The sequence below is a fragment of the Eubalaena glacialis genome, chromosome 11 (assembly GCF_028564815.1).
Source record: "Eubalaena glacialis isolate mEubGla1 chromosome 11, mEubGla1.1.hap2.+ XY, whole genome shotgun sequence".
Taxonomy (NCBI): domain Eukaryota; kingdom Metazoa; phylum Chordata; class Mammalia; order Artiodactyla; family Balaenidae; genus Eubalaena; species Eubalaena glacialis.
The window spans coordinates 48,429,828-48,457,048 of record NC_083726.1 but is presented as its reverse complement, the minus strand read 5'-3'; the positions used below and the strand labels follow the sequence as shown (position 1 = coordinate 48,457,048).

Sequence of the window (27,221 nt, the reverse complement as noted above, 5' to 3'; positions counted from 1 at the left end):
CTAAGTTGGTTGCTTAAAATGTCTTTCAGAAAGGTTATCCCCTCTTCTCACACTTAATAAAAGGTTTGCGTAAGACTAATAGGAAGTGGAAAGTGGGTATTTCAAAATATTCAGCTTCTACTCTGAGGAACTGAGTGTGATGCATCAGACTTTAATCTATGGAACCAATAAAGATTTAAATAGGCAGCAGAGTTAGATATTAAAAACTTAAGAGCCGGTGGGAAAAAGCATCAGTGGAGTTCTACAGATTTTAAGAGATTTGGTAAAGACTTTTAAAATCCCACAAAGCAAAAGGCATCTGTAATTCATGCTTATTTTGATTTGGAGACCAGACCTCTGAGAAGAGTCAATGATTGAAAGAAAATGTTTCCCCGTGTTAAAGGACTCAGTCGTCGATTGGTTGGGCTCATTGACTTTTTCTTGGCCTGAGCCTGTTTCAATCATGAAAGAAAAAGGTATCCAAGATGTATTGGGACTCAGCCATCAGAGCAGTTTTACAAGTAGTGCAATACACACATTCTACCACGACAGGATATACTTTGGTTGGACACCATCTTAAGTCTCTCCTCTCCAGAAGTTTCTAATTTAGTTTATGGGGAGATCTCATCTGCTGACTGTGAAATATATCTCCAACTTTACGATGGAAACCATTGGGAATGTATATTAACTTTATAGGGAATATTGCTGGAAGGCACTTGTAAAATGAGAGCCACCCCTGTATGACTACAGGAGAATTTATGGTTTTCCAATAACCAGCCTTTCGGAATTGAATAGTCTTGCCTCAGAGAAGTGACAAAGTGGAGGTGTTTTACAGGAGACTCAAAATTTATTTCCAATCCTGCTTTTGAAAAGCCATTTTCATAATTCTAAGCTGCAAGATTATCTCTCCTCAACTTCACCTTTTTATTACTGTTAAAAAACACTTTATCCCATTAGATGCTAAATCTTATCACAGGGTTCTATGTCTCCAGGAACCCAGAAATACACTTCTGTGGAAGTAAGGCAACTCTGTAGTTCTACTGCCAGACTTTACAATGACCTTTTCCCTGAAAATTCAGCAGGAAAATAGAACAAAAGGTAGGGAAAGAAAACAGACAGGATAGAGAAGTCAGGTTTCCCCTTCTCTTTATGCCTCATTTGCCTTGTAAATGAGCCTTCTATGGAAGCAGTCATAAGCAAAACTCATAGCAGGAGACATGTGCTCGAAAATTACTATTTGAATAGCTGGAATCCAAGAAATCTGGAGGCCTTTTAGACAGTACATACATTTTTAGGTAAAGGGAAATATTCAGTTTTCTAGAAAATCACCATATATCAAGGTCCATTTCTTCTTAAAGGGAAGCATCACGCTGGGGAGGATTTTCAGGAAACTTGCCTCGCCTTCAAGTTGTCTCACTCCCATTTGCTAACAGGATGAAGAAGCCCAGCTCCCCGAGTCCACTCCTAGCATCCCTCTGCACCCATCCCCTAGGGGTGTCTCCTTTGAGTGTGGAAGAGGAAACACTTTTCTAGAAGATACATGATTGGCTTTCCCTCCTCTCTTCCTTCCTCTTTCCCTGACTCTCCTCCTTCCATCCTTCCACAGATGTGTAGTGAATCCCACAGTTGAGCCTGGCATTGCCTTATGTGGGGATACAATAGTGAACAAGATGCACTCTTCCAAAAGCTCACAGTTCTAGACAAGTGAACCAGCCCTTCCACTTAGTGTGAGAAGTACTAACCTGGACAGATACTTAGGAGCGACTAACCCCCAGAAGTCTGCACCGTTGCTTTGCTTTCTACCCTGAAATTCCATACAGAAACTTGTTTTAGCTCTTGTCTCTTTTTCTTTCCCATGAAAGCAGCACATATTGTTTTAACTTATGTCTCTTGTTAAATAAGGTTAACGTCTTTGTGTTTTGCCCAAAATTATATTGAAAAACATAGATATTGTTTAATGAAAATGAAGGACTGCAATACAGAGTACATATACTTGAAAAAACATCTGCAAATTTAAAAACTGACTGCAAAAACTTTAAAATTCTTTTGTTAGGTTTGCTTAACAACTCACTAAATGGTTGCTTTTACCATCCACTTTAAAAAGATACATTTTTTTCCCATAGCCTTAACAACAGTCATCTGAGTGGTTACCTTTTCAATATTGCTTTTAAAATGCCTTTTCGGCTCTGACGGGTCATAACCACTCCCCTGGCTTCCTTCCCCACAAGCGAGCTCTGGCCCCATACCAGTGATTTGAGTCCTCTCCTCAGATGGCTGCAGCTCAGTTTTTAACTTAAGCTCGCTTTTTTCCTGAGTGGATCACATTATGCTTGGAGTTATAGATTATTCAAAGAATGTTAGTAGAGGTTCCCTATTCTGGAGTTGTTGAGAAAGGGCAAAGATACGTGGAAAGTAACAATCCAGAGATAATGTGCCCTTTGGCACAGTGATAGAGAAGATATTACTGATTGATCACCACTTAGAGGATTCAGTAATAATACATGCCATGGCAGTGGAAGGGGGGGAGCGGTGAGCTGCAGTGATCTAATCCGGGATGGTGTCTTAGTCGGCTGGGGTTGCCATAACGAAATGCCACAGACTAGGTGACTTAAGCAACAGAAATTTATTTTCTCACAGTTCTGGAGGCTAGAAGTCCAAATTAAGGTGCTACCAGGTCTGGTTTCTTGAGGTCTCACTCCTTGGCTCAAAGATGGCCGCTTTCTCTCTGTGTCCTTACAAGGTCTCTCCTCCATGCAAGCAGGCCTCTTCATGTCCTAATCTCCTCTTCTTATAAGAATGCCACTCGGATTGGATTAGGGCCCACACTAACAGCCTCATTTTAATTTAATTATCACTTTAAAGGCCCATCTCCAAACACAGTCACATTCTGAGTTACCAGGGGTTAGGGCTTCATGCATAAGAACTTGGAGGACATAATTCAGTCCGAAACAGGTGGCTTTTTGGAGAAGGGTGACAGTAAACTAGCTCTGTAAGAAATGGCATAGGGATGTGATGGGTTGAAAGGTGGGGGAAACATTCAACTGACAGAGACAAACTAGGGCACATACTGGGTTTCTTCTCATCCTGAACAAGCTTCAAGACTGACAGACTTTCTTCCTCTTCAGGAGACAGGAGCACATCATTCTTGGCAGGACAGGTGCTAACCAACCTTGACTGGGGGAGCGACTGTAAGTTTATATTTAAGTGACTCTCTTCTTTGGTTTTGTGGAGCCGGGCAGAATACTAACAAGCTGTGAAAGCATTACTGGAGTAAGGCACAGGGACGGAGGCTGCACTCTGCCACAAACACCCGTGGGATTACGTTTCGATAATCGACGGCTGCCTAACCATTAAGGAGGCATTAGGAATGGTTGCATACCGCTAGGCCTTTTGGTTGATCTTCATGGATTTTAATAATTTATTTGAACTTCCTGCTCTCCTCTTCTATTTTTCTGCTAAATTTTTAGTTGGTTTTCTATTTTCTGATTTTTGTTGAATCTTTCTTTATTGGCCAGATTGCATATCACATTGCGCTCTCCATTTTCAATAAATTTCAATTTAGTAGGACTTCCATGATCCAGGCATTCTTTTGAATGTTATGAGGCTGTCTATTGGAGCTTGTTTTTTTGGTTTTTTTTTTAGTTTTCTTAAAATTTACTGTAACAACAACAAAAGCCTTCTCCCCTTTCTTCTCCTTTTTTTTTCCCATTTGAATGCAAATGGAATCCATTTATCTAGGAAACTCTTGTTTCACATTCTGCAATTTGGAGCCTGCGCTGGAGCACAATGCTCTTTTTCTCTGCAGAAGAGTTTACTTTATTTCTTCTCAATTCAGGGATTGATACAACCATCAGTTCTATTCAGATTATGGAAATCCAGCAAATAATAGATCGTCGGTATTGCAGTAGAAGCCTCCAGTGCGGGTGGGTAAGCCTCCCCATTATCCCCTGATTGTTTCTGGAATTTACTCAGGGCTCTGGGTTTTTGAGACTGGAATGAAAGCTAATGCTACCCGGTAAAACCGATGTGTGCTTACATTGCTCCTTAAGTGAAAACACATTTGTTGTATGGTGGAAGAGGGAATCATAAAATGGTTGGTATTAGCAAATGTCAATAAACCACGGCTCCAAAGATTACAGTCTCCTGGTTTAATGGGTAAGTCCAAAGCTAAAAGCTTAGGGGGCAGCTCTGTGGCTGACTCTCTGAGGCCACATACCATAGGCACAGAGCTGTTAGTTAATTTTATAGAAAAGAAAGACATTATTACTGATGGCTCCAAGTTATGAGTGACCTGACATTTGTATATTTTAATAACAAGGGATATCATTATTTTAGTTGCTGAAAAAATATAGCTTATCCTAACCTTTTCAGTTAAGAGAAAAAAATCTGGGTACTGCAAAAGTTATCAGCAATGTTCATCTCTAGTGTATCGCCTGCATCAAGGTAACAATGCATCTAGACACATAGAGGGCAAGCATAGAAGCTTCAGCAAACACAATATGCAAGTTGTAGGCATTAAGAATAAGGAGTTATTTTTTCTTTATTTGATCAGTATTTACTGGTTTAGTTAAGCCTGCTAATATTTAAGCCTGCTAGGTTAAAGGCAAGGCTGTGTATTTTGAATTGGTGTCACAAATCCTACGGATTCTCAGCCTTATTTCTTTTTCAGCCTAATGTACCTTAGGCTTCAGGCTGATGGTCCTGACTTTTGAAAATAACCTGTATGGTGCTTTATGATTTGTTTATGACCTTTACATTCATTATCTTATTGAATTCTCACAAAATCACATGAGGTTGGTATTATCCCCATTTTGCCGTTACAAAACTTGAGGCTCAGTGAGCTTGAAAAAGTCAGAGACAGACATAATTAGTTTGGTAGAATGATGTGATGAAGAGTGAGATGATTTGGGTTCAAATTCCAGCACTTTGACAAGATGTTTATTCTCCCTGCGTACCCGTTTCTCATCTGTAAGATGAGGATACTTACTAGCTAAGGAGTTGCATTCCTGGAAAGCACACAGATGTTGGGAGGCACATAGTAGGAAATGAATTCTATTTACCTAAGCTTCCTCCAGTAGGACAAAGCCCTCCTGATCCCAGTTCAGATCTATTGCTTTTATTTTTGCTTTCTTATTTTTAACAACCCAGTTTAATATTCATTAACGGAAATTTTAAATGATTGGCTCTTTTCCCCATTTATCTGGTTTTAAGTTATTTCTCCATATAATTCAAGGGATGGCCAGTCATAAGAACTTGTATTAGATACAATAAGCCTTTTTGCTAGAGTTTTCATTACAATATGAATCAATGGAACTCCCCCCTTTCCCCAAGCATCCCTAGTCAAGGGCAGGAGGAATGTCTGTATAAGCATTTGTCTTGCAGTTTTCTCCATTACTAAATGGTTAATTAGGACTATAATAATTTTAGTTGATTCCAGTTCCTAAAGTACATGATATTTCCTGCTAGTGTTGCCTAAAAGGGAGTGGTTTACTGTAAAAAAGCTGGTATTTATTATTTCCAATTTTCCTTTCCAGAGGGATTGTTAGTTTGAGGACTTTGCCTCATTTGTCTTCTGAAATCTGTATCTCCTTAAGGGGAACTAAAGTCATTTCCTATTTGTTTAGTTTTGTGCATTTGGTCTGGGATTTGACTTTCTGTCATTTCTTCTGTGTATTTTAACAAACCATAAATCTTTGTGGTATATTTCATATATAGTAAGATCCAAAAGAGATCACTTTGAAATTTGACAGTATGTCTTTGAAAAACATGAAACTATGCCATGTTAAACTTGATTTTCTGTTATCTGTTACGTATTATAGAATATTTCACAGTTTACACAGTATACAAAAAGTAGAAAAAAGCCTTTTGAACCCTTTCCTGAGTATTTTGATTTGTGTTTTTTTCCCCATAATTAGGTCTGGAAATTACAATTACCATATTCCTGTTAATAAGTACACACCCACCAATGTCAAATTCTCTCTGGAAATCAAGTAAGTGCATAGCTGTAAAAGACAATTCTGTTTTTATCATTATTTGAATAACAATACTGAATTTCCTTCACAATTTGATCAATAAGTTAGGAGGTGGAAAGTTATCAGTTAAAGAATAATGGTTGGGTTGAGAGTTAGGCCAGCTTGAGGGAGGGGTTTTCAAAATGAAGGTTGGGACCTTCCAGGCTCCCTCCAGTGGAATGGAAAGGCTCTGTGCTGTATACTCATACCTACAAAGTGACAGTGACCCTGGGTTTGATGCTCTCAGACTGCCCCTGGCTGTGTCCCTTTGAATTGGGGTGGGAACTAGAGTAATAGTGTGGCCCTGGCCCCTGGATGTGGGGGGCTGCACATTTTTGTGAGCTTCTGGGAGCAATGCTAATGCAGACACCACCCCCTTCCCCTAAGGGAGTTGAAAAAAAGAAGTCAGAGTTTGGAGGTGGGAAGACCAGTGTTCAGATTTTGTCTCTGTCACTTACTAATTCTGTAATCCTGGGGAAACCACTTATCCTCTCTGAGCTACTGTTTATTCATTTATAAGATGTGTTTGACATTATACCATAACAAGGAGAGCTGCTGTGAGAATCACAGATAATAACAGTGAAATTAATAACTACCATTTGCTGAGCACAGACTATATGCCAGACACTCTACAGTTTACTACTGGGTCATATAATCCTCTCAACAACCCTTTTCAGATGGGAACACTTAGTTTAGAGAGGTCAAAAAGCCTGTCCCGAAACTCATAGCGAGTAAGTGGTGGAGCTGGGCTTCAAATCAGCCCTTCCTTTTAACCATCACTTTCCTGCCTCCCCAGTGACATGAGATATTTAAGAACATTGCCCCTTCCTGGCACGTAGCAGGCACTTCATATTATGACTGCCTTTCCTCCCAAAATCACAAAACTCTAATTTAATCTATTTTATCAGCTATTTAAAATAATTATGGTACTTTAAGACTTTTGCAGAAATTACGCAGTGAGATACTCACCATGAAGATAGATGGTGTTTATTTTGTGTCTCTTGATGTTAGTTTCTCCTTTGTCCCTTCCACATTTCCTCTCTTCTCCCTTTCCTCTGTCCTCCCCACTTTCCCTCTGCTTCCCCAGCTCTGTTACTCTTCCTCCATCAGTCCCTCCCCCGTCCCCACCCCATCTCTTCCTCTGTTTCACTCAGACTTCATACTCCTTCTCTCATCCACTTTGCTTCTACAATGAGCTAATGACACAAGCCAACTGCTTGCCTTGGAAAGGTTTGTTTCAAGCAGCTAAAATTCCATGACTCACAACCCACCATATTTACAGGCAGAGCAAAAGCTAAATGTACTGTTCTCTAGCGCTCCCTGAGCAACCTGGAACAGCGTTTCCTCATTCGTTCCTAGCTTCGATGGAGGGAAATAAGTGAAGTGGTATATCCCCTGAAGTGGCAGAAGGTCATCTTGAACCACTAAATCAGGCTTTTTAGATTAAGAACCATTTTTTTCTAACATGGGTGATCTTAAAATAACACATATACTCAACCGAGATTGTAGGTTGTCCCACTTGTGCAAAAATATTGTTTCCAAAGACAGATGGATCTCACCCTCTTGATGATGATTCTTGGGCCAGCCTCCAGAGAAGAACCATTCTTTCTGACAGGTCTTCCACCCTGATAGCTTGAAGGGCTTATAATTCCTAACGGGGCTCACCTGCACATCCCTACCTGTGTTGTTTGCCTCTCTGATTCAAACAATACCTACCCAGAGCAGGAGTCTGCAGAATCTGAAATCCTGGAAACTTCAGATGGAAGCAAATTCAGCTGCCAGTGAAAAGAGAAGGAATACATCCAAAAATTATTTTAAAATCTAGGGAGATAAGAAGTTCTGATGTTGAGGTGATTTAAGTCATGAGATTAGGTTTTAGAGACTGTCATATGTTATCTCAGTTTTAGTTTTAGTCAGTTCCAGGCTACTATAACAAGAATCCCATAGACTGGGTGGCTTAAACCACAAACATTCATTTCTCACAGTTCTGGAGATTGGGAAGTCCAAGATCAAGGCACTAGCAGATTCGGTGTCTGGTGAGCGTCCACTTCCTGGTTGATAGGTAGCCGTCTTCTCTCTATGTCCTCACATGTCAGAAGGGGCGAGAGACCTGGGCTCCTTTTTATAAGGGCACTATTCCTACTCATGAGGGCTCCACCGTCATGACCTAGTCACTTTCTAAAGGCTCTGCCTCCTAACACCATCACATTAGAGGTTAAGATTTAAATATACAAATTTTGGAGAGGACACAAACATTCAGTCCATAACAGTAGTCATCTGAGATTGTTTCTGTTATAATGAGATGTGAACTAGTATATTGGCATCCGTGAGCTTTGTGTAATAACATGCCTATTTGGAACTTTGAATGGATTTCCAAGTTATGTTCCCATTAGTCCCTCTTCTTATCAAGATGTAGCCTAGTGGGAGCTGGTAACTTCTTTTCCATTTGCCCTTTCTTTTCTTTGTCTCTTGAAGCACAACAGAGCCATTGATAGTCTTCCAGTGCAAGTTCACCCTTGGAAATATGTGTTTCCATAGTAAAAGGGAAGCCAAAGGCATGCAAAGCCACCAAGAAGTCTCCCAGGAGATGACACAGGTAACGTTTTCCAGCTCCTCGGCATTCTGTCCCCATTCTAGAAGTGTGCCTACAGTTGTGGCACAGCCTCTGTTCCTCACTGAGAGAGAGGCCATGAGCCACAGGTGAATGTTTCCCTTTGCTGACTCTGATCACAGGGCTTTGTTCAGCATCTTCTGTGCATCCTTCAGAAGCTGCAGACTTTTCCAGCAACACCATCAAAAGCTGTTGTCACAAATACCTCTCCTACAGCAGTCAAAGGAATGCTTTTTCAGCCTATGTTCTTTCCAACTTGAGTGTAAAATATAGTTATGAAATGGATCTCTCTTTCATTCATTATTTAGGGATATCAGCACATTTGGAGGCTCCCTGCAGCCCCATTCTTTGACAGTGCATACCATTTCCGGGTAGCTGCACCGGTAAGCTCTCTTTTTTTCTTTTTCTTTTCAGTGAGAAAGAAATGGGCCATTAAATAAATAAATAGATAAATAAATAAATAAACTTTAGCTACAATTAATTCTTACATTAATCATTCTCTCTTTTCTTTTCCCCCTTGTTCTGACAGGATTTAGCTGACTGTTCAACGGATCCTTATTTTGCTGGGATATTCTTTACAGACTACTTCTTTTACTTCTATCGACACTGTGTCTAATTTATTCAAGTTTGTTTGGGGACTTTACCAAAGAAAAATACTCAAATACAGTTAACGGAAACTTGTAACCTCTTGCAACTTCTTTCTTCTCTTTGTAAAACATTCACATTTATTGCCAAAGGGCTTTTTCCAGGCTTTGGCTTCCAACAGTTTTGAGACATTAATGAGGAGAATAAAGTGTTTGCTGGAACTTGAGATAATGTGGTGTTTGATTTTGCCATGACTATGAGGAAAACGTTTCCTGGAGTAAACAGCACTGTTGGATTTGAAAATACTGCTTCTGTTACTAAGGAAGCTGTGAAGTCAAAATGGGTAGGTTTAACTTTACTTTGTCTTAATGTATCTCAGTGCTTTTGAGAAAAACAAAAAGGCTTATTTCAGCCATGTCAACTTGGACCCACTAAACACAGACTCTTGAGAATTTGTGATAACCATATGTGTGTTGGGGGGAGGGGTGGGTGGTGTCTGATGCTGAGCTCCCATTTAGGCAAACTATTGCTATGTGAATGTATGTGTGTGTGCACGCACATGCACACTACATATACTAGCGTAGAGAATGTAGCTTGCTAATAAATTGGGTTTAAGAAAAATAATTGCAGTTCTACTTTGTAAGGTTTGATGGATGCTAACTTTCTGCATCCTCTTGGGAAGCACTAGCTTGTGACAAGCCCTTTAAGGTAACCCAGACAGTCTAGGCTCAGATAGTTGCATTTGGTCTTCCAGTTGTCATTGATTTGTTTTGTTGTTCTTCCTCTACACATAAGGGGTTCTCTTACAGGGCATTAAGACCCATTTCCATTGTTTATAGCTGAATTAGCTTTGGATATTTCTACCTGGTTTATGGGTAGATCTGTATGCCCCTCCCAACTTAGAAGAGCCAGAAATCCTCTAGCTGGAGTGTATCAGCTATATCTTTTATTTTCTGTATTCTGATGTTTTGACATCTTGGGGTCTTGCTGACCCTCATGGAACTCCACCTCCCAGGGTTAGCCAGTTCCTAGAGATGATAGTAAACAACTTGCCCACCAGCAATTTTCAAATACAAACCAGCCAATCTGGAGCTCACACCTCAACCACCTCCTTTATCAAGTTCTCATACTGGGGGCCACTATCCACCTGCCCTAATCACTCCAGGGACATGTACCAGACAACTAGGGACAGCCCCTATAGCCCAGAGCCTGCTACGATTACTCAACTAGCCAGTCCTAAGCCTGTTTCCCTTGCCTCACCTGTTCCTTCCGTGGAAACCACAATAAAGGCTTTTGCCCAAGGTTGCTCCCTCTCCCTCTGCCTCCTGACTGACCCTGGTGCTTCCCAGTGTGGTCCCCCAAGGCGTGGCATGTCCCCTCCTCTTGGGAACTGTAACAAACTACCTTTTCAATGGTGATCATCTTCTGATCTGTTGACCTTCCTATACCTTAAAATTTTCATTAATACACTATATTTTAGGACATGGCGATTCAAGCCACTCTAGCTCTAGCTTCAGGTAGCAGGGCTGCTGAATGGCTTATCTTACTGTTGGCATGTGTGATACTGTAATTTACAATAAGAAATGTATATTTGATTTTGTTCCCCGTTCCTGGCACAGAGCTCCTAAAACCTTTGGAATTCCCTAAGTGCTGAGAGAGATAAAGGTGTCTTTTGTTTTGTCAATGAGGTGACATTTGGATGGCACAAAAGGATGGGGGCTGGTTGCCAGGACAACCAATCATGTGATTAGAGGGTTTGAACTTCCAGTCCCACCCGTGATTTCTGGGGCGGGACAAGGAGCTGGAGGTTGCTTTCAATCACCAGTGGCATAATTTAATTAATCACACCTATGTAATGAATCCAGAGTTCGGAGAGCTTATGGGTTGGTGAACACGTGGAGATTTGGGAAGACTGGCAGCCTTGGCGAGGGCATGAATGCTCTTCACCCTTTCTCTGCCCCTAACCCTGTGCACCTCTTCCATCTGGCTGTTCCTGAGTTAGTCTTTTATAATAAACACAGAATCTAGTAAGTAAAATGATTCTCTGAGTTCTGTGAGCCACTTTAGCAAATTAATCAAACCCAAAGCAGGGGATGGGGGCAACTCTAATCTATAGCTGGTAGGTCAGAAGCACACTTGATAACCTGGGCTTGCATCTGGCATCTGAAGTGGGCGGGGGGGGGGGTCATCCTGTAGGACTGAGCCCTCGGCGGGTGGAATCTGCAGCTGTGCCCCAAGAGACAGTACGAGAACCGAGCTGAGTTGCTGGACACCTCGCTAGTGTCTGAGAATGGTTTGGTGCTGTGCGGGTGAGACTCCTCCATACAGTGGAATTGGGTCCCAGAACCATGTTTAGCCTATGAGTCAAGTAGGATGAGGCGGTTGGTTATTTTTTCGCCCATGACAGTGGTAATCAGTAGGAATAAGTCCCCATTTCCTTATTTTCAAATGTGATTAAACACGTGCCACATGGATGGAAATTACAAGAGCTATTAAGAAAAGACATGTTCCTTACTGACACAAAAGGCATTTCGAAATAACTTAGGGACACAAAGGTAGTTTAACCCAGTAGGAGCTGAGACTTACTTTGGAGCCAAACAGTCCTTGCCTTGGTCCTGAATCCTGACTTTGTGTATCCTTGAGCGAGTTACTTAAGTTCTCTAAGCCTCAATTTCCTCATTTATAGAAGAGGACAGTGAGTATCTGCAATAGATAGGATTAAATGAGATAAAATATACATAAAGCACAGATAGGCTCTAAATAAATATAAGCTGTTATTGTTATACAGAACAGAATAGTTATAAAGATTACAGTGGGATAATAAAGGGACTGAGTTTGCAAATGAAGCAACTGACAAAGGATTAATCTCCAAGATTTACAAGCAGCTCATGCAGCTCAATAACAAAAATACAAACAACCCAATCCAAAAATGGGCAGAAGACCTAAATAGACATTTCTCCAAAGAAGATATACAGATTGCCAACAGACACATGAAAGAATGCTCAACATCATTAATCATTAGAGAAATGCAAATCAAAACTACAATGAGATATCATCTCACACCGGTCAGAATGGCCATCATCAAAAAATCTAGAAACAATAAATGCTGGCGAGGGTGTGGAGAAAAGGGAATACTCTTGCACTGTTGGTGGGAATGTAAATTGATACAGCCACTATGGAGAACAGTATGGAGGTTCCTTAAAAAACTAAAAATAGAACTACCATACGACCCAGCAATCCCACTACTGGGCATATACCCTGAGAAAACCATAATTCAAAAAGAGTCATGTACCAAAATGTTCATTGCAGCTCTATTTACAATAGCCAGGACATGGAAGCAACCTAAGTGCCCATCATCGGAAGAATGGATAAAGAAGATGTGGCACATATATACAATGGAATATTACTCAGCCATAAAAAGAAACAAAATTGACTTATTTGTGGTGAGGTGGATGGACCTCGAGTCAGTCATACAGAGTGAAGTAAGTCAGAAAGAGAAAAACAAATACAGTATGCTAACACATATATATGGAATCTAAGGAAAAAAAAAAAAAGAAGGTCATGAAGAACCTAGTGGCAAGACGGGAATAAAGACACAGACCTACTAGAGAATGGACTTGAGGATATGGGGAGGGGGAGGGTTGAGATGTGACAGGGTGAGAGAGTGGCATGGACATATATACACTACCAAATGTAAAACAGATAGCTAGTGGGAAGCAGCCGCATAGCACAGGGAGATCAGCTCGGTGCTTTGTGACCACCTAGAGGGGTGGGATAGGGAGGGTGGGAGGGAGGGAGATGCAAGAGGGAAGAGATATGGGAACATATGTATATGTATAACTGATTCACTTTGTTATAAAGCAGAAACTAACACACCATTGTAAAGCAATTATACTTCAATAACGATGTTTAAAAAAAAAAAAATAAATAAAGGGACTGAGTAACTGAACACTCACACACGGAGGCATTCCATCAACTGTAAAAACCAAACTGCAGATAGAGCATATGCATGTGTATTACATAATGTTTATATTTTTTCTATATTTGGAAAATTGTTTTCCCTTTTACTAACAGCACAGCATTTTTTAAAAATAAATTTATTTATTTATTTTATTATTTATTTTTGGCTACGTTGGGTCTTTGTTGCTGCGTGCCGCTTTCTCTAGTTGGTGGCGAGCGGGGGCTACTCTTCATTGCAGTGTGTGGGCTTCTCATTGCGGTGGCTTCTCTTGTTGCGGAGCACGGGCTCTAGGCATGTGGGCTTCAGTAGTTGTGGCTCGTGGGCTCTAGAGCACAGGCTCAGTAGTTGTGGCGCATGGGCTCTAGAGCGCAGGCTCAGTAGTTGTGGCTCGCGGGCTCTAGAGAGCAGGCTCAGTAGTTGTGGCTCGCGGGCTCTAGAGTGCAGGCTCAGTAGTTGTGGCACACGGGCTTAGTTGCTCCGTGGCATGTGGGATCTTCCCGGACCAGGGCTCGAACCCGTGTCCCCTGCATCGGCAGGCAGATTCTTAACCACTGCGCCACCAGGGAAGCCCAACAGCACAGCCTTTGTAGAAACTTAAATAAGGTAGTTAATTCTTGGGAGTTCAGGATTCCTCCAGTTTCTTAGATTCAAACTCAAACTTGGTTCTCCTGAATTGTAGTATCAGCCTGTCCCAGCATGACCTCAGTCTAGATACTGGAGTTGCCACTCCATTTTTTAAATAACATCCCAGGGGCTTGGTGTAGGAGAGACTCCATTAATTTGACTCTTCTACTGGTAAATACTGGTCAGTAGCCAAGTTACAGAAGTTCTTTTCGGCACATAAATCCCATGTTCTTATTCACTCACATATGTTCAGGATAATATGGGGGTTTCAGATATCTAGTTGAGTAATGTTGCCTATAAGGAGATTTCTGTAAAATGAATACTGTTTTCCCACTAATCCATAAAAAACTGAAAGTCTTTTCCCCACAGAAAACTTACTACAGGAGATGTGTTGAAAGACTTCAGAACGAAAGGACTTAAGATAGTGAACAGACCTGTGGCAATCTGTGGCTTCTTGGAATCAGTTAGGACTAGAATAGACTTTGCTGTAAGTTTCTTTTTGTATTTACAGCACTTCTCCAGTTGTTAGACGTTCACTGTGGACAGGGCTGCTTCAGGCCAAAAAATTTTTCCTTGTGCCAGAGAATTTTCTGAATTTCTACTGGAGTATTCCCAAATTCACAGGATTAAAATGTCTATAAGAGTATTCCTCTCAAAAGCCCATAACCCTAGTCTAATCATGAGCAGAACATCAGACCAATCCCAGATGAGGGGCATTCTACAAAATACCTGACCAGCACTACTCAAAATTCTGGAGGTTACCAAAAACAAAGGAAGTCTGGGAAATGGTCACAGCCAAGAGAAGCTTTTTTATGTTTTTAAAAATTTTGGCCATGCCGCGTGGCTTGCGGGATCTTAGTTCCCGGACCAGGGATTGAACCTGGGCCCACAGCAGTGAAAGTGCAGAGTCCTAACCACTGGACCGCCAAGGAATTCCCAAGAGGAGCTTAAAAAGACATGGTAACTAAATGTGGTGTTCTAGAGGGCACCCTGGAACCAAAAAAGGAGATTAGATACAAACTAAGCAATTTGAATAAAGTGTGGACTTAATAATAATGTACAGTATCAATACTGGTTCATTTTCTGTGACAGATATACCATACTAATGTTAAGATGTTAATAATGGGGGAAACTAGGTGTGGGGCTTATGGGAACTCTGTGTACCAGCTTCATAATTTTTCAAAATAAATCTAAATTTGTTCTAAAATAAAAAAATTATTTAAAAAAAGTAAGAAATGAAGTCCATAACAGCTGGGCTGAAATATCATATGCTGCCACAAGGTGTCATTTGTGATAACATGAGTTCAATTCTGTGCATTAATTTAATTAGCTTCCAAATACCATAAATACTATATGATATAAAATATAAATACTATAAAATATACAATAACACATAACAAGTAAGATTACAACGATTTTTCTTGAGTTCTAATACAGGAACTCAAGCTCTGTCAGATTTTTTTTTTAAACTACCACACCATGAAAATTCACTTAAAACAATTAGCATGTATGGGTTCAGACCTCCAGCATTTAAAAATAAAAACATTTTGTAGAGCTCTTAACCTACCTCTTCTTCCATTTTTATTTTTATTTATTTTTCCTACACAATTTTTCAATTTCAACTTTAGTGGCAGATTCCCAACAACACGTTATTTGAGTCATGAAACTAAAGATCCTCAAGAGAAGAGCAACAAAGCAATTCTGTTGGAAGTTTACAAACCTCCTCTTACTGGATTCTTACAAGAACCTTGTGATGTTGGGAATGAGGGGAGTTACTCACAGTTCCCCACTCTACAGATAAGAAGACTGAGGCAGAAATAGGTTAAGCAAGGATAAGAGGTGAGCCAGATTTTCTGGTGTTAAATTAATCCACTTCCACCATATACATATCTTATTCAGAGTGGGCTGTCATACAAAATTGAAGATTGGGTGGCTTAAACAACAGGAATTTATTTCTCACTGTTCTGGAGACCGGATAGTCTAAGATCAAGCTGCCAGCAGGCTCAGTGTCTGGTAAGGGCTGTATTCTTGAGCTGAGACAGCCTTCTCACTGTGTCCTCACATGATCTGTCCTTAATGCATGCATATGGAGGGAGGGAGAGAGAGAGAGCGAGATAGAGAAATCAAGTTCTTTGGTCTCTCTTTTTACAAGGGCATTAATCCCATCATGAGGGCCCTATCTTCATGACCTTGTCTAAACCTAATTACCTTCCCCAAATCAGATCTCCAGATACCATCACACTGGGGACTAGACTTCAACATAAAACTGAGCAGAACCCTGAAGGGGCCTTTCCAGGGACAGACCACCCCCTTATCCCTCACCTCTTGTTTATAGAAAAGCTTTAGCCTCCTAGGCCTTCTCCGAGTTCCAAAGAGCAAATTTAATCAGAGAAGTGAGAAAATGCAGAAACAAAGGAAAACAGTCAAGCAGACAAAAATAATAGTTTAGCCATAAAACAAAGCCAAGGACCTTTAGTTTCTCCTCAAGGGCTATTGATAATATCCTGAGCCATATTCTTGAATTGCTTTGCAGATACTAAAATCCCCATCAGGTGGAAGAAGTTAATTGCATGCTGACCACCAGCACGTAAACCCCAGACTGGTTGGAACCAGAAGGTTGATGGTTGAGATTCCCGAAACATCACCCTGTTACCTCATCATCAACCAATCAGAGAATTGCACGCAAGCCGATCAAGCACCCTGCAACCCTCTCCCTCACGCTGTCTTTAAACACCCTTCTCTAAAATTCATTGGGGAGTTTGGATCTTTGAGCATGAGCTGCCCATTCTCCTTGATTGCAGATAAACCCTGCAATAAATGCTGTACTTTCCTTCACCACAACTGTTGTCAGTAGATTGGCTTTGCTTCAATGTCAGGTGAATGGACCCAAGTTTGGTTCAGTAACAAGCATATGAATTCAACAGTGAGACAATTCAGTCAATATCATTACATCACTTTACCCTTTGGAAATTTTTTTCCTTTCTTCACAACTCTTTGAAGTTTGCAAAAGACCACCAACACAGATAATGACCCACCAAAAAGGCACTAACATGTTAATGGCTCTGGTAAGTGATACTTATACTTACCAGGCCCTGTGAGCTGATAGGATTTATTAGAGTCCATTTAGTCATAATATAGAATAGAGGGCAGAGGGACAGACATGAGGGGAATCTCCTGTCACCAGCCACTAAGTTACATCTATTTATATTGCACCAGGGCTTAACAGCTCACTTAAGAATGCTAAATATCAACCTCACTCTGAGGAACACTTCAGGAAAAACTTCACTTGGCAAAGCTAAAAGTGTTTTGGTTTTCATTTCTTCAAGGACATATGTGACTGATTTTTGTGTCTGATTCTAAAGAGCCAGTTGAGCTCTTAAGAAGCATCCAAGGATTTAAAATCTAGTGCATTTTTGATGAGTGGTTGTTTAAAGCTTGCAGAAGCACAGCTTTAGAAACCTCCAGTTTACCAACAGTGTTCCATATACGGCTCCCTCTCTTCTTGGCTGGATTCTGTGAATGGAGAAAGTCTTTGTCAATTCTTAGGATGTATTATTGGAGGAAGGGATGGATGCCAAAGATCACAATCTCAATCCTTCAGTTTCTTCATGGCCCCATACAAATATAAACAAGATCACATTTTAGAAAGACTCTTGATAACATGTCTTTGCCAGAGTTGAATTCTCAAGCCATTTTTAGCTGCACCAGTCTGACCTCCTGTTTAAATGCAGAATAACTGAGAAAAGAACTAGACTCAGAGCCAGGAAACTTGGTCCTGGTCCTGGCTCGATAACTCGCCATTGGTGTCATCTTGGATACTTTATTTCACTTCCCCAGTTGCAAAATTGGATCCATAATAGTCCTGCCTACACTAAGGATTACTGTGGACCCTACATGAGATATTTATGTAAAACCTCTTTGTAAAGTGGAAAGTGTACAAGTACAAGAATCATTAACGATGGTCCCTGGGAAGACATTATTTTGAAAGAGTAAGTAAGAAGTTAGAAATTCTCACTTCCTTTAATGAGCTTCAGTCCATCATACTTAGAGTAAGTTACTTACATTTCCTTCCACCATCTTCTTCAACTGGAAAACATGTAGCACACAACGGATGCTCAATCAACATTTGTTAAATGAAAGGTGAGTAAATAGAAACATTGCCTCTCATTAACCAAGGAGTATGGCAAGATGACATACTGAAACAGATTTGAATTCCTCTCACTCTTTCATCGTGATATTTTTTGCTATTATTTGGAATAATAGAATGTTATTATTTTCTTCTCGCAGCACATCTAAAACATCCCTAAATGACTTCCAATAGAACCTAGAAAGTCAAATGGTCTATTGTCTGTTAGAGGATTCCAGACCCTAATAGTCCATTATGGCTTATTATTCATCATTTATATTTATACTTCTGCATTTTATTCTGTACAGCACAACTATGTAAGTATCTAAGTTAATTGCAGATTAATTGTAAAGTCTTTAATGAATGTTTCATACTGTATCCAAACATTGAATGAATTATGACAGTAATTAAACTGCTGTAGTCTTCCCCTGAAGTGAGTTGTAAGATCTCAAGCTTCTCATCCTATACAATTACGGAAAAACATTTCCTTTTAGTGTAGGTATTCTTGGCTCTTAGGAGCAGTCTCTGCAATTATCTACCGTAGAGAAGCTACTCAAGATTATGTTAAGAAGAAAAAGGTTCTTAATCACTTCATGGAGGGCCATTTACCTCTAAGGAAATACTCCAGTATAGATGATCTTCCACATATTCAACCCCTGAGCTCTGTAACAGTTTGCTCATTTTCACTCTCACTCTCTCACTCACTTTAACATCTGTGGAGGACTTTCTATTGCCAGACTCTGAGTACAGTGCAGAGGCACAAGAGAAGCCTGGCATCCTTCCTGACCTTTCTGAGGCATCCACTGTCTGGTGGACTAGCCAGACAGCCATCACACAATATGAAAAGCGCTGTAACTGTGACATTGGCATTGTGCTGTGAGAGTACAGGGAAGGGGTGATACATCCTGCCTCTCAGGTAAGTGAGAAAGAGGATTAAAGGGAGGAAAAGGAGAGGCTTCAAGCAGGAAGAGATATCTGACCTATTTGGATTTAAAAGGATGATAAGTATTCTGTGTGTGTGTGTGTGTGTGTGTGTTTAAACAGAGCAATGGAGAAAGGTAGCAGTTACATAGGAATCAATTTTTTCTAAGAAAGAAGCTGATTTTTCGGGCTTTCCTGGTGGCGCAGTGGTTAAGAATCCGCCTGCCGGGCTTCCCTGGTGGCACAGTGGTTAAGAATCTGCCTGCCAATGCAGGGGAGACGGGTTCAAGCCCTGGTCTGGGAAGATCCCACATGCCGCGGAGCAACTAAGCCCGTGAGCCACAACTACTGAGCCTGCGCGTCGGGAGCCTGTGCTCTGCAACGGGAGAGGCCGTGACAGTGAGAGGCCTGCGCACCGCGATGAAGAGTGACCCCCGCTCGCCGCAACTGGAGAAAGCCCTCGCACAGAAACGAAGACCCAACACAGCCAAAAATAAATAAATAAATTAAAAAAAAAAAAAGAATCCGCCTGCCAATGCAGGGGACATGGGTTTGAGCCCTGGTCCGGGAAGATTCCACATGCCACGGAGCAACTAAGCCCGTGCGGCACAACTACTGAAGCCCGTGCGCCTAGAGCCCGTGAGCCACAACTACTGAGCCTGCGTGCCACAGCTACTGAAGCCCGCGCGCCTAGAGCCCGTGCTCCGCAACAAGAGAAGCTAACGCAATGAGAAGCCCGCGCACTGGAACAAAGAGTAGCCCCTGCTTGCCGCAACTAGAGAAAGCCCGCGTGCAGCAACGGAGACCCAACGCAGCCAAAAACAAATAAATAAATTAATTAAAAAAAAAAAAAAAGAAAGAAGCTGATTTTAAATGCACCAGGAACTGCTAAGTGAATAATTACCACCTCCACCCACCTGAGCCAGCTCTTCTGCCAGCTTTACTTACGGGAGAGGCACTCCTCTTTCTGAAAGACACCGCTTCTCTTTTTCGGCTCCAAGAGCTGGTCATCTGTCCCAGAAGATTCAAGGAAACTGTGGGGAAGGCAAAACAAGTTGGGTGGGGCACGGGATGACTCAGGGAACTGGCGATGAGACTGTGGATGAGGAGGCCGAGCCTCAGGACACAGACTGACTCATCCAAAGGTACCGCTTGCACTCACTCTCTGTGGTAGAGGCTTGATAAACATTTGTGCAGTGGGCAAGGGCCAGCCGTATGTAACAAACGCCCACAAGTCTTTTGGTCACTCTGCCCATTTTAAAATAGAGAGGTTTTCCTTTCTAAAGAAAGCTTACTTCTCATTTTTAAGTCTCAGGTGCTCATCCTCATGGTATCTCCCGGAATGCCTTCCTCCTTATTTTGGTTGTAGCACCCACCGATTTTCTTTTTGCAATTACCTTGCCCAGCTTTCAGTACCTGTGAATCAGGTGAGGTTGACACCATTCCCTCACTCCAGAGAAGAACCCAAGCCTGAGCAAAGAAAATACTGCATTCCCTTGGCAACCGCGATTGGTTTAGTGGTAAGCATGTGACCCAAATCAGGCCCATGGGAACCATCCCTGGGAGTCTGACTGGAACTATAAGCAAAGAGGTATTCTCCATGGGAGTTGTTAAGCTGGTAGGAGTAAGCCTGGAGCCGCTGGGGCCTCTCAGCATCATGGTGGATTGCTCGCCTGAGAATGAAGCTAACACAAAGGAAAGTGGAGCTGAGATAGGAGGACAGATTTCCAAGCCAGATATCTGCTCCCCTTCCCTCTGCCCCCTTCCATGGATGTAGCACTTAGGTGGTCTAACACATTTCCACTTTGCTTTAGTAGATTAAATTTGGATTCTGCCATATAGCCAAAAGAATTGTGATGAATCTCAGCCCTAATCAAGATGACTCCAGATCCTGATACCTTATTTATGAGGGTGTTGGTCACTTTCAGGGTTTGGAAGGTGGTATCTGGAGCTGCTCTTGCCCGGAAGGCCAGGCTGCTTATCCATTCCTCCTTTCCCTAATGGCTGCTATGTCCTAGGTGACAATCAAAGACAAAATTAATCTCATATTTGTATGGTGCTTTCCATGTTACGATCTTACAATTATTTCTCTCCTGTTTTTTTTTTTTTTTTTTTTTTTGCAAGCAACAAAAACTTAAAGGAACTAAACTAAAACTATAACAGTGGGTTTATTATATTAGAATATAGAAGAATTACACACCAAATGTAGGGAGTAAATTTGAGCTGAGCTTTATGGGAACTAGAGAGTTACTAGAAGTTTCTCCCACCATCTCTCCTCTTTTGGGGAACGCACAGCGTCTTGCCTGTTTCTCTCTGAAAGGCCACTTCATTCTTTTTTCTACAGGCCAGTTCTCTGTCCACTCATTTGCTTGCACCCATTATAGCTACTCCTAAATGTAATCTCAGACCCCAAGTCTCCATCAACTTCCAGCTTGGCTCTCCAGGGCTAAATGACTCAGTCTCTCAAATTTCAAATTCCTGTGAAAGAGACTCTGACTGGTCCAGCCTGGCTTAGCTGTCCACTGGCATCTAATCAGCTGAGGCCAGGTAAGAGGGTCGTGTGGCATGTAGGGCTGCCCCTTTTAGGCTGGAGGTAGTGGTGGATAGATTCTCTAAGTAGGGAATGTGGGAGGGAAGGAAATTATATCTTCAGTTAAACCTCTTTGTCTCATTTGATCCCCATATTTCTGACAGATAGAAATGATTCTCATCCCCCATTTAACGTAACTATGGATCTTGAAGAATGCACTGTTATCCATTAATGAAGAAGTGAGCATGAATGAGAATTCTATTAGGAAAAGTTCAACAGAAAACACAGTTGGAGAATGGTGGACCCTGTGCTCTTGGCATCGGTGTGGCTTATCAGCCGCTGCGGTGGTTTTAGCAGTAGTTGAGGTGGCTGAAAATCTGATTTTTTTCTTCAAATGACAGTATTATAGTACTATGATTTTTCGTACGATGCATTTTATTTATTATTTTATTATCATTTTTTAATTGTGCTAAAATTGGCATATAATATTTTACTGGAGATAAGCAATGCCAATCTGTCCGGAGGAGAAGAAAGAATCAAAAAAAAATTGAATCTGACAAAAAAATTTATAAGTTTGAGTAGTAAATGCTGCCAACTGAATAGTGGTATTTTGTTAAAAGTTCCCCATTTGGGCCTTCGGTGAGCACGGATGGCTGAATCTCAGATTTATTGCTCATTCTTCCACAAACTTGGACTATTCTGTCCTTTGTTTCCCATATCCCACCAGTCTTGGGCTGGGGAGAGGGAAGCAAAAGTTCATTGTATTTCTTTGTCTCTGATGTGACCTGCTGTGCAGGACTCAACCCCACCCCCAATCTCACCCCTCTTAAATTCAATCTTAAATAGTTCTCAGAGTCCCTGAGGGTATGCCATTCGTGCAAAGTGGTCATCCTTAGTTGTGATGTGACAGCTGCCATTCTCCTTTTCTCTTTTGTGGTACCTTGGTGAGTTATCTTGGTCACTACCACTGCCAAATTTAGTGGCTCGCCCACTGATACCACAGACGGCCATTGAAGGTTCTGCTGTTACTGGCCATCAGTGTCTGCACCTCGACAGCCTCTGCCAAGCCTGTGTTGAGAGCTCTGTTTGCCACCACTGCCACCGGAGTGCTTGTCTTCCATAGAACCTGTGCTGAGGTAGCTTTTTTTGGGCAGCCTCCTCTTCTGAGAACTCAGCCTTGGTTGAATCACATGGATCAGGGGATGATCTGAAAGTTGGACTTTATTAAAAACACTTCCTAGGAGGCTACTTTTTGTCCTAGAACCAAACTTGTGGATCTCTACTTGCTTTCCCTGGGATGAGCCCCTTTGTGTCTCATTTAAAAGACCCTGGGCACTCACCCCATGGCCAGAGATGCTTGAATCGTAGGTGAATGTAGATTTCAGAACAGAATGTAAATAAATATATGCGAATGTATGGGCACCTTCTGACAGACTTTCAACTGTTATTGAATAGTGCTATATATATATAATCCTACCTCTGAGGTAGAGTAAAATCAACTCATGTAGAAGCTTTTTGGAAGTGCAAATGTGTCCCGGGAGACACACAGCTCTCCCATGTTCCGGGCCCGGGAGGATCTCAGTGGCCAAGTCCTCCCAGGCAACTCTCCATGCCTTACACCAGATAATCGCTGCTCAAGGAGAGGGCACTACTGGCCCTGCCAGTGTGCTTGCTTCCATTTTCTTTTGTGGTAAGAGCTAAAACAAACAATTTGGAATCGTATAACTCCTGAGGAGCACATAATCCCAACTGGGATATTCTCCAGTTGAGACTTTCTCCAACTGGGAGATTTTTCCCTCCCCTGATCCACTTCTATTCAGCAGAGATCTCCAGCCTTTGAAGTTTTAGAACAATGCACAATTATTTAAGTCTGTGCACTAATACTTCATTAATGCGTTTTAGTTTGTCATTCATGTCTTAGTCATAGACTTTCTGGAACAGACTATTTCTTAAACCAAATTTAGGACATCTAAATTTTGCACTTTTGAAATGCAAAAAAAAAAATTTTGTCAATAGTGATTTACAAATGGAATCATTCCACTTCCATTATGACATTTTGACAGATTATTAAAATTTGTGTGTTCACTTGGTTAATCTTTGACCAGGGAAATGGAAGATGGAGAAGATGATAACAGTGATGATTAAAGAAGTAACAGTGATGCCTGTGTGCATCTATACATATAAAATGGAGTTAAGCTAGTGCAAGGGAGGAAAAAACGTTTTTCTTGACGCTTTTAGGGTCCCTGGCCGAGTCTGAAAATTAAACCGACAAAGACAGATAAAGAGGAGAAAAGCATACAAATGTACTTAGTATACATTTTACATGATATGGGAGCCTTCATAAGGAAATGACCTGAAGAAATAGTTAAACCTGAGTATTTTTATGCTGGGTTTGATGAAGAGTGAACAGTTGAAGAAAAATATTTTAGGTCAAAGCACATGAGGTAATTGTAGTAAACTGGGGGAAACTTAGTGAGACCTGTTTGTTCAGATTCTTCTGGTGGTGTCACTTTGTTTGCTGAGATAAGGACGCTCCTTTCCTTAGGGTGTAGGGAGGGCGCCTCTCACATGGGGTTCTTGTGCCAGTGTTTCAGAGGAGAAAGGAGGACAGCGGCGGAGTGGGGAGAAGTCCTGTTGGGCTGTTTTCTCAAACTCCTTCAGCTTAAAATATTCAATATCCCAAGGTGCTATGTTTTGGGGTAGCATATCCTGAACCCCCTAACTAGTCAAACATCAGGGAGTCCTTACATTCTATCTATCCAACCCCCGGTGTCCTAGCAGTTTCACAATTAAAGATCTCTTAACAGGTAGGGAGCTGATAGTTTTCAACCCAGTTTAACATGTTCAACCCTGTTGCATGTCTCCCATACACAACAGGGATCTAATAAAAGACAAATTGATGACAAGAAGTCCTCCCGCTCTGAGCTGCTTCCTTTAGCTGCTGCTCTCAGGGACTCTGAGCAGGAAAGACTAGCATCCTCTTCGACTCCACTTTGGCTGCTACTCCCCTTCAGTCTCATATTTAACAACCTTTCCCAGGGCTAAGACAGTTATGAATATGTGGGTTTGCATTTTATTGGTTCTCCTAACTCAAAAATGGCCAAGGATTTGACAAGGCAATGCCCCTCTCAGGTGGTCCTTTCCTGAGCAAATGGAACTGCTCTCTAGGAATAACCTGCTCGGTCATATGGGTGGCAACTGTAGCCCCACACCGGGCACACTCATCAGGGCCCAGGAAAGGAGGATGTAGAAGCCTTTGAGAAGACCCAGTCCTTGAAATTTGGCCGTATTATATTTCATTGGTGGTATATGTAAGGAAAACAGAGCCCCAAATTGCAACAGGCTACATTTATTTGGTGCCTTAGAGCAGAGCTTCTCAAATTTAATGTGCTTATGACTAACCTGGGGAGCCTGTTGAAATACAGATTCTGACTCAGGAGATCTGGGGTCGGGGCCTGAGATCTGCCTTTCTAACAAACTCTTGAGTGATGCTGAAGCTGCCGGTCTGTGGCACCACTTTGAGTAGCAAGTCTTTAAAGTTTGCCATGTATTCTCCTTGTCATCCCATTCAATCTTCATGAGAAGCCTGTGAGGTACTTGACACATCCCCATTTTACAGAAGTGGAGGCAGGTTCAATGAGGTAAACAGACTTGCCCAGGGTTGTACAGCCATTCAGTCATCGAAATCCAAGTCCTGTGCTTTTCTTCCCACATGACTGGGGCTCCTCTGCATACCTCAGCTCTTGGCCCATAAGGTTGCTTAGGGAAATTACATATCAGGTCTTCCCATTTCAGAGAGCTGGTTCAGCAGTACACAGCTATGTATAATCCCAGTCCTTGTATCCTGTTAGATCTGCTCCTTTATGTTGCCTGTTAGCATGTTTTGGTTGGTGATTCTGTCATCCAACATACTTGCTATCCCTCTTCACTTGATACTGTATCCACAGGTAGGTACAAAATTCCTGATTTCTCATATTTGGATTATAAATAGGCTTTTCAGCGATGTTTGGAGGCTCACGTATTGATGGGAACATTGAGGATCAATCTATGAGAAGTAATAACAGGCAGTATACATAGAATTGCAAGAAGAGATTAAACATCTTCCCATTGATGATAACAATTGACAAAATGAGAATAATAATAATAATATAAGCTAGAAGTTGACAAAAGCAAAGTGGGTAAGCACATGGGCTTCGAAGTTTTGATTCTTGCTTCTGCCTCTTACCAAATGAATAAATTTGGACCAGTTACTTAGCCTCTCTGTGCTTTGATTTCCTTGTATGTTAAAAGGAGATATGGTTTTTGTGACAACTAAAGGATTTAATTAATTCACAACAGTGCCCAGCACACAGTAATTGCTCCGTAAATAACAGTAGGCATCATTATTACCAACATACCAACCTCCTTATTTTTACTGTAGAGCAGAAGAGGCCCAAAAAGCTTAAGTGACTTCAACATTTATTAACAAACAATTATGGAGCTTTTGCTTTGTAGCGGACATTTACTAGTTGGTAACTAGACTAATGTTATAAGTTGGGAAGTCGTGGAGCTGATAACTGAACACAGACCCTTTTATTTCTAGTCCATCATGAGTGTATGTTCAACACCCTCGCTGCCACTCTGGGTTTGTAATGGTTCTTTGATATTTCAAACAGTTCCACAGGCAGCAGTGACAGCAGTAGCCACCAAACTGTATCTCTGTCCCCATTTATCTTCTTGAGACAGAGGAGCCTGGGAGCGTGGACTGAAAGGCAGGGGGCCTGGAGCTGAGCCACAGGCGCTGCAGAGCTGGCGGATGGGGTGCCTGGCATGCAGGTTGGGAGTGCTCCTCAAGCCCAGTGCCTGGTATTGTTCGCTCCAGGAATAACTTTCCAGCCCCACCCAGAGATTGTTGGGTTTAGAATCAGCCTCGTTTACCTGGCTGAAGGTAGTGCTCCTGGTGTCTCTCCCCACGTATGGCAGGGAATCTGGTTACCCTGTGCTGAGCGGCAGGGCACCTCTTGCAGCTGACCCTTCTGCTGCTTTATGAAGTTCTCCGTTTTGACTGGATTTAAAAGCCGTTGTCACCAGGGAATCTCTGGCTCTGAGCTTTGGTAGTTTTGTTTGGAACAGCCTCTCCCCAGTGTTCAAGTTTCAGGTAAGGCCTCTGGTGTGTAACTAAAAGGTAAGCACAAAGAGAAATAAAAATCTTTTATTACTTCTGTGAAACCAGGTATGTGCAAATAAACAACGAAGAAGTGCAACTGAATTCAAGAGAAGAATTGTGTGAACTCCCAAGGGGCTATTACCCTTCTCTTCAAACCAAGAGTTGCTATTTCACTACTTTGTTTTCCTCTTCCTTTAGAATGTAAATTTATGGTCACCAGTGGCAATTGGAAGGGTACATTCCCTTAAAAACAGCCTCTTACTGCCAATATTTGTCTCATTGCAAATTATTTCAATGTTAGCAAATAATTCCTTCAACAAAACTATCAGTAATATCTCCTGTATATGAAGCCTCTGTGTGCAGAAAACCCAGGAATGTTGAAAACAGACCTTCATAGAGACTCTAGCCCAGGGGAATTCACTGTCCCAGTTACAATGTTTTCGGATTGCAAGGCATAGAGGGCTCCAAATTGTGGAGAGTGCAAGCTGGGAGATGCTGTGGTCCTTTACCTTTACACAGGGAATGAGAAGTTAGTAATGCTGACTTCCCAATGCATTTGTGATCTATGGAATTGGACAAAGTTCCATTATTTTAAATGTTGTTTTATCACAGTAATACAGGAATGTGGTTTCAGAAGTTGAATGGGACTAGTAAGCTTACTGCTGGAGCTACATTTCTCTCACGCATACACATTTCACTCTCCAAAGGCAACTATTTTCTATTCTTT

General features: G+C 41.6%; 1 protein-coding gene across 1 annotated transcript in view; it reads left to right on the top strand.

Annotated features, from left to right (window-relative positions):
• MYRFL (myelin regulatory factor like) overlaps window positions 1–9,286 on the top strand; it is a 114,240-nt gene extending 104,954 nt beyond the window's left edge. Inside the window, exons 20-25 of the mRNA XM_061206061.1 lie at window positions 3,105–3,167; window positions 3,815–3,902; window positions 5,895–5,969; window positions 8,466–8,586; window positions 8,910–8,984; window positions 9,131–9,286. Of these exons, the coding sequence (XP_061062044.1) occupies window positions 3,105–3,167; window positions 3,815–3,902; window positions 5,895–5,969; window positions 8,466–8,586; window positions 8,910–8,984; window positions 9,131–9,217 (509 nt within the window). The 3' untranslated portion in view covers window positions 9,218–9,286. The remainder of the gene's footprint in view (window positions 1–3,104; window positions 3,168–3,814; window positions 3,903–5,894; window positions 5,970–8,465; window positions 8,587–8,909; window positions 8,985–9,130) is intronic.
• The last annotated feature ends 17,935 nt before the right edge of the window (window positions 9,287–27,221 follow it).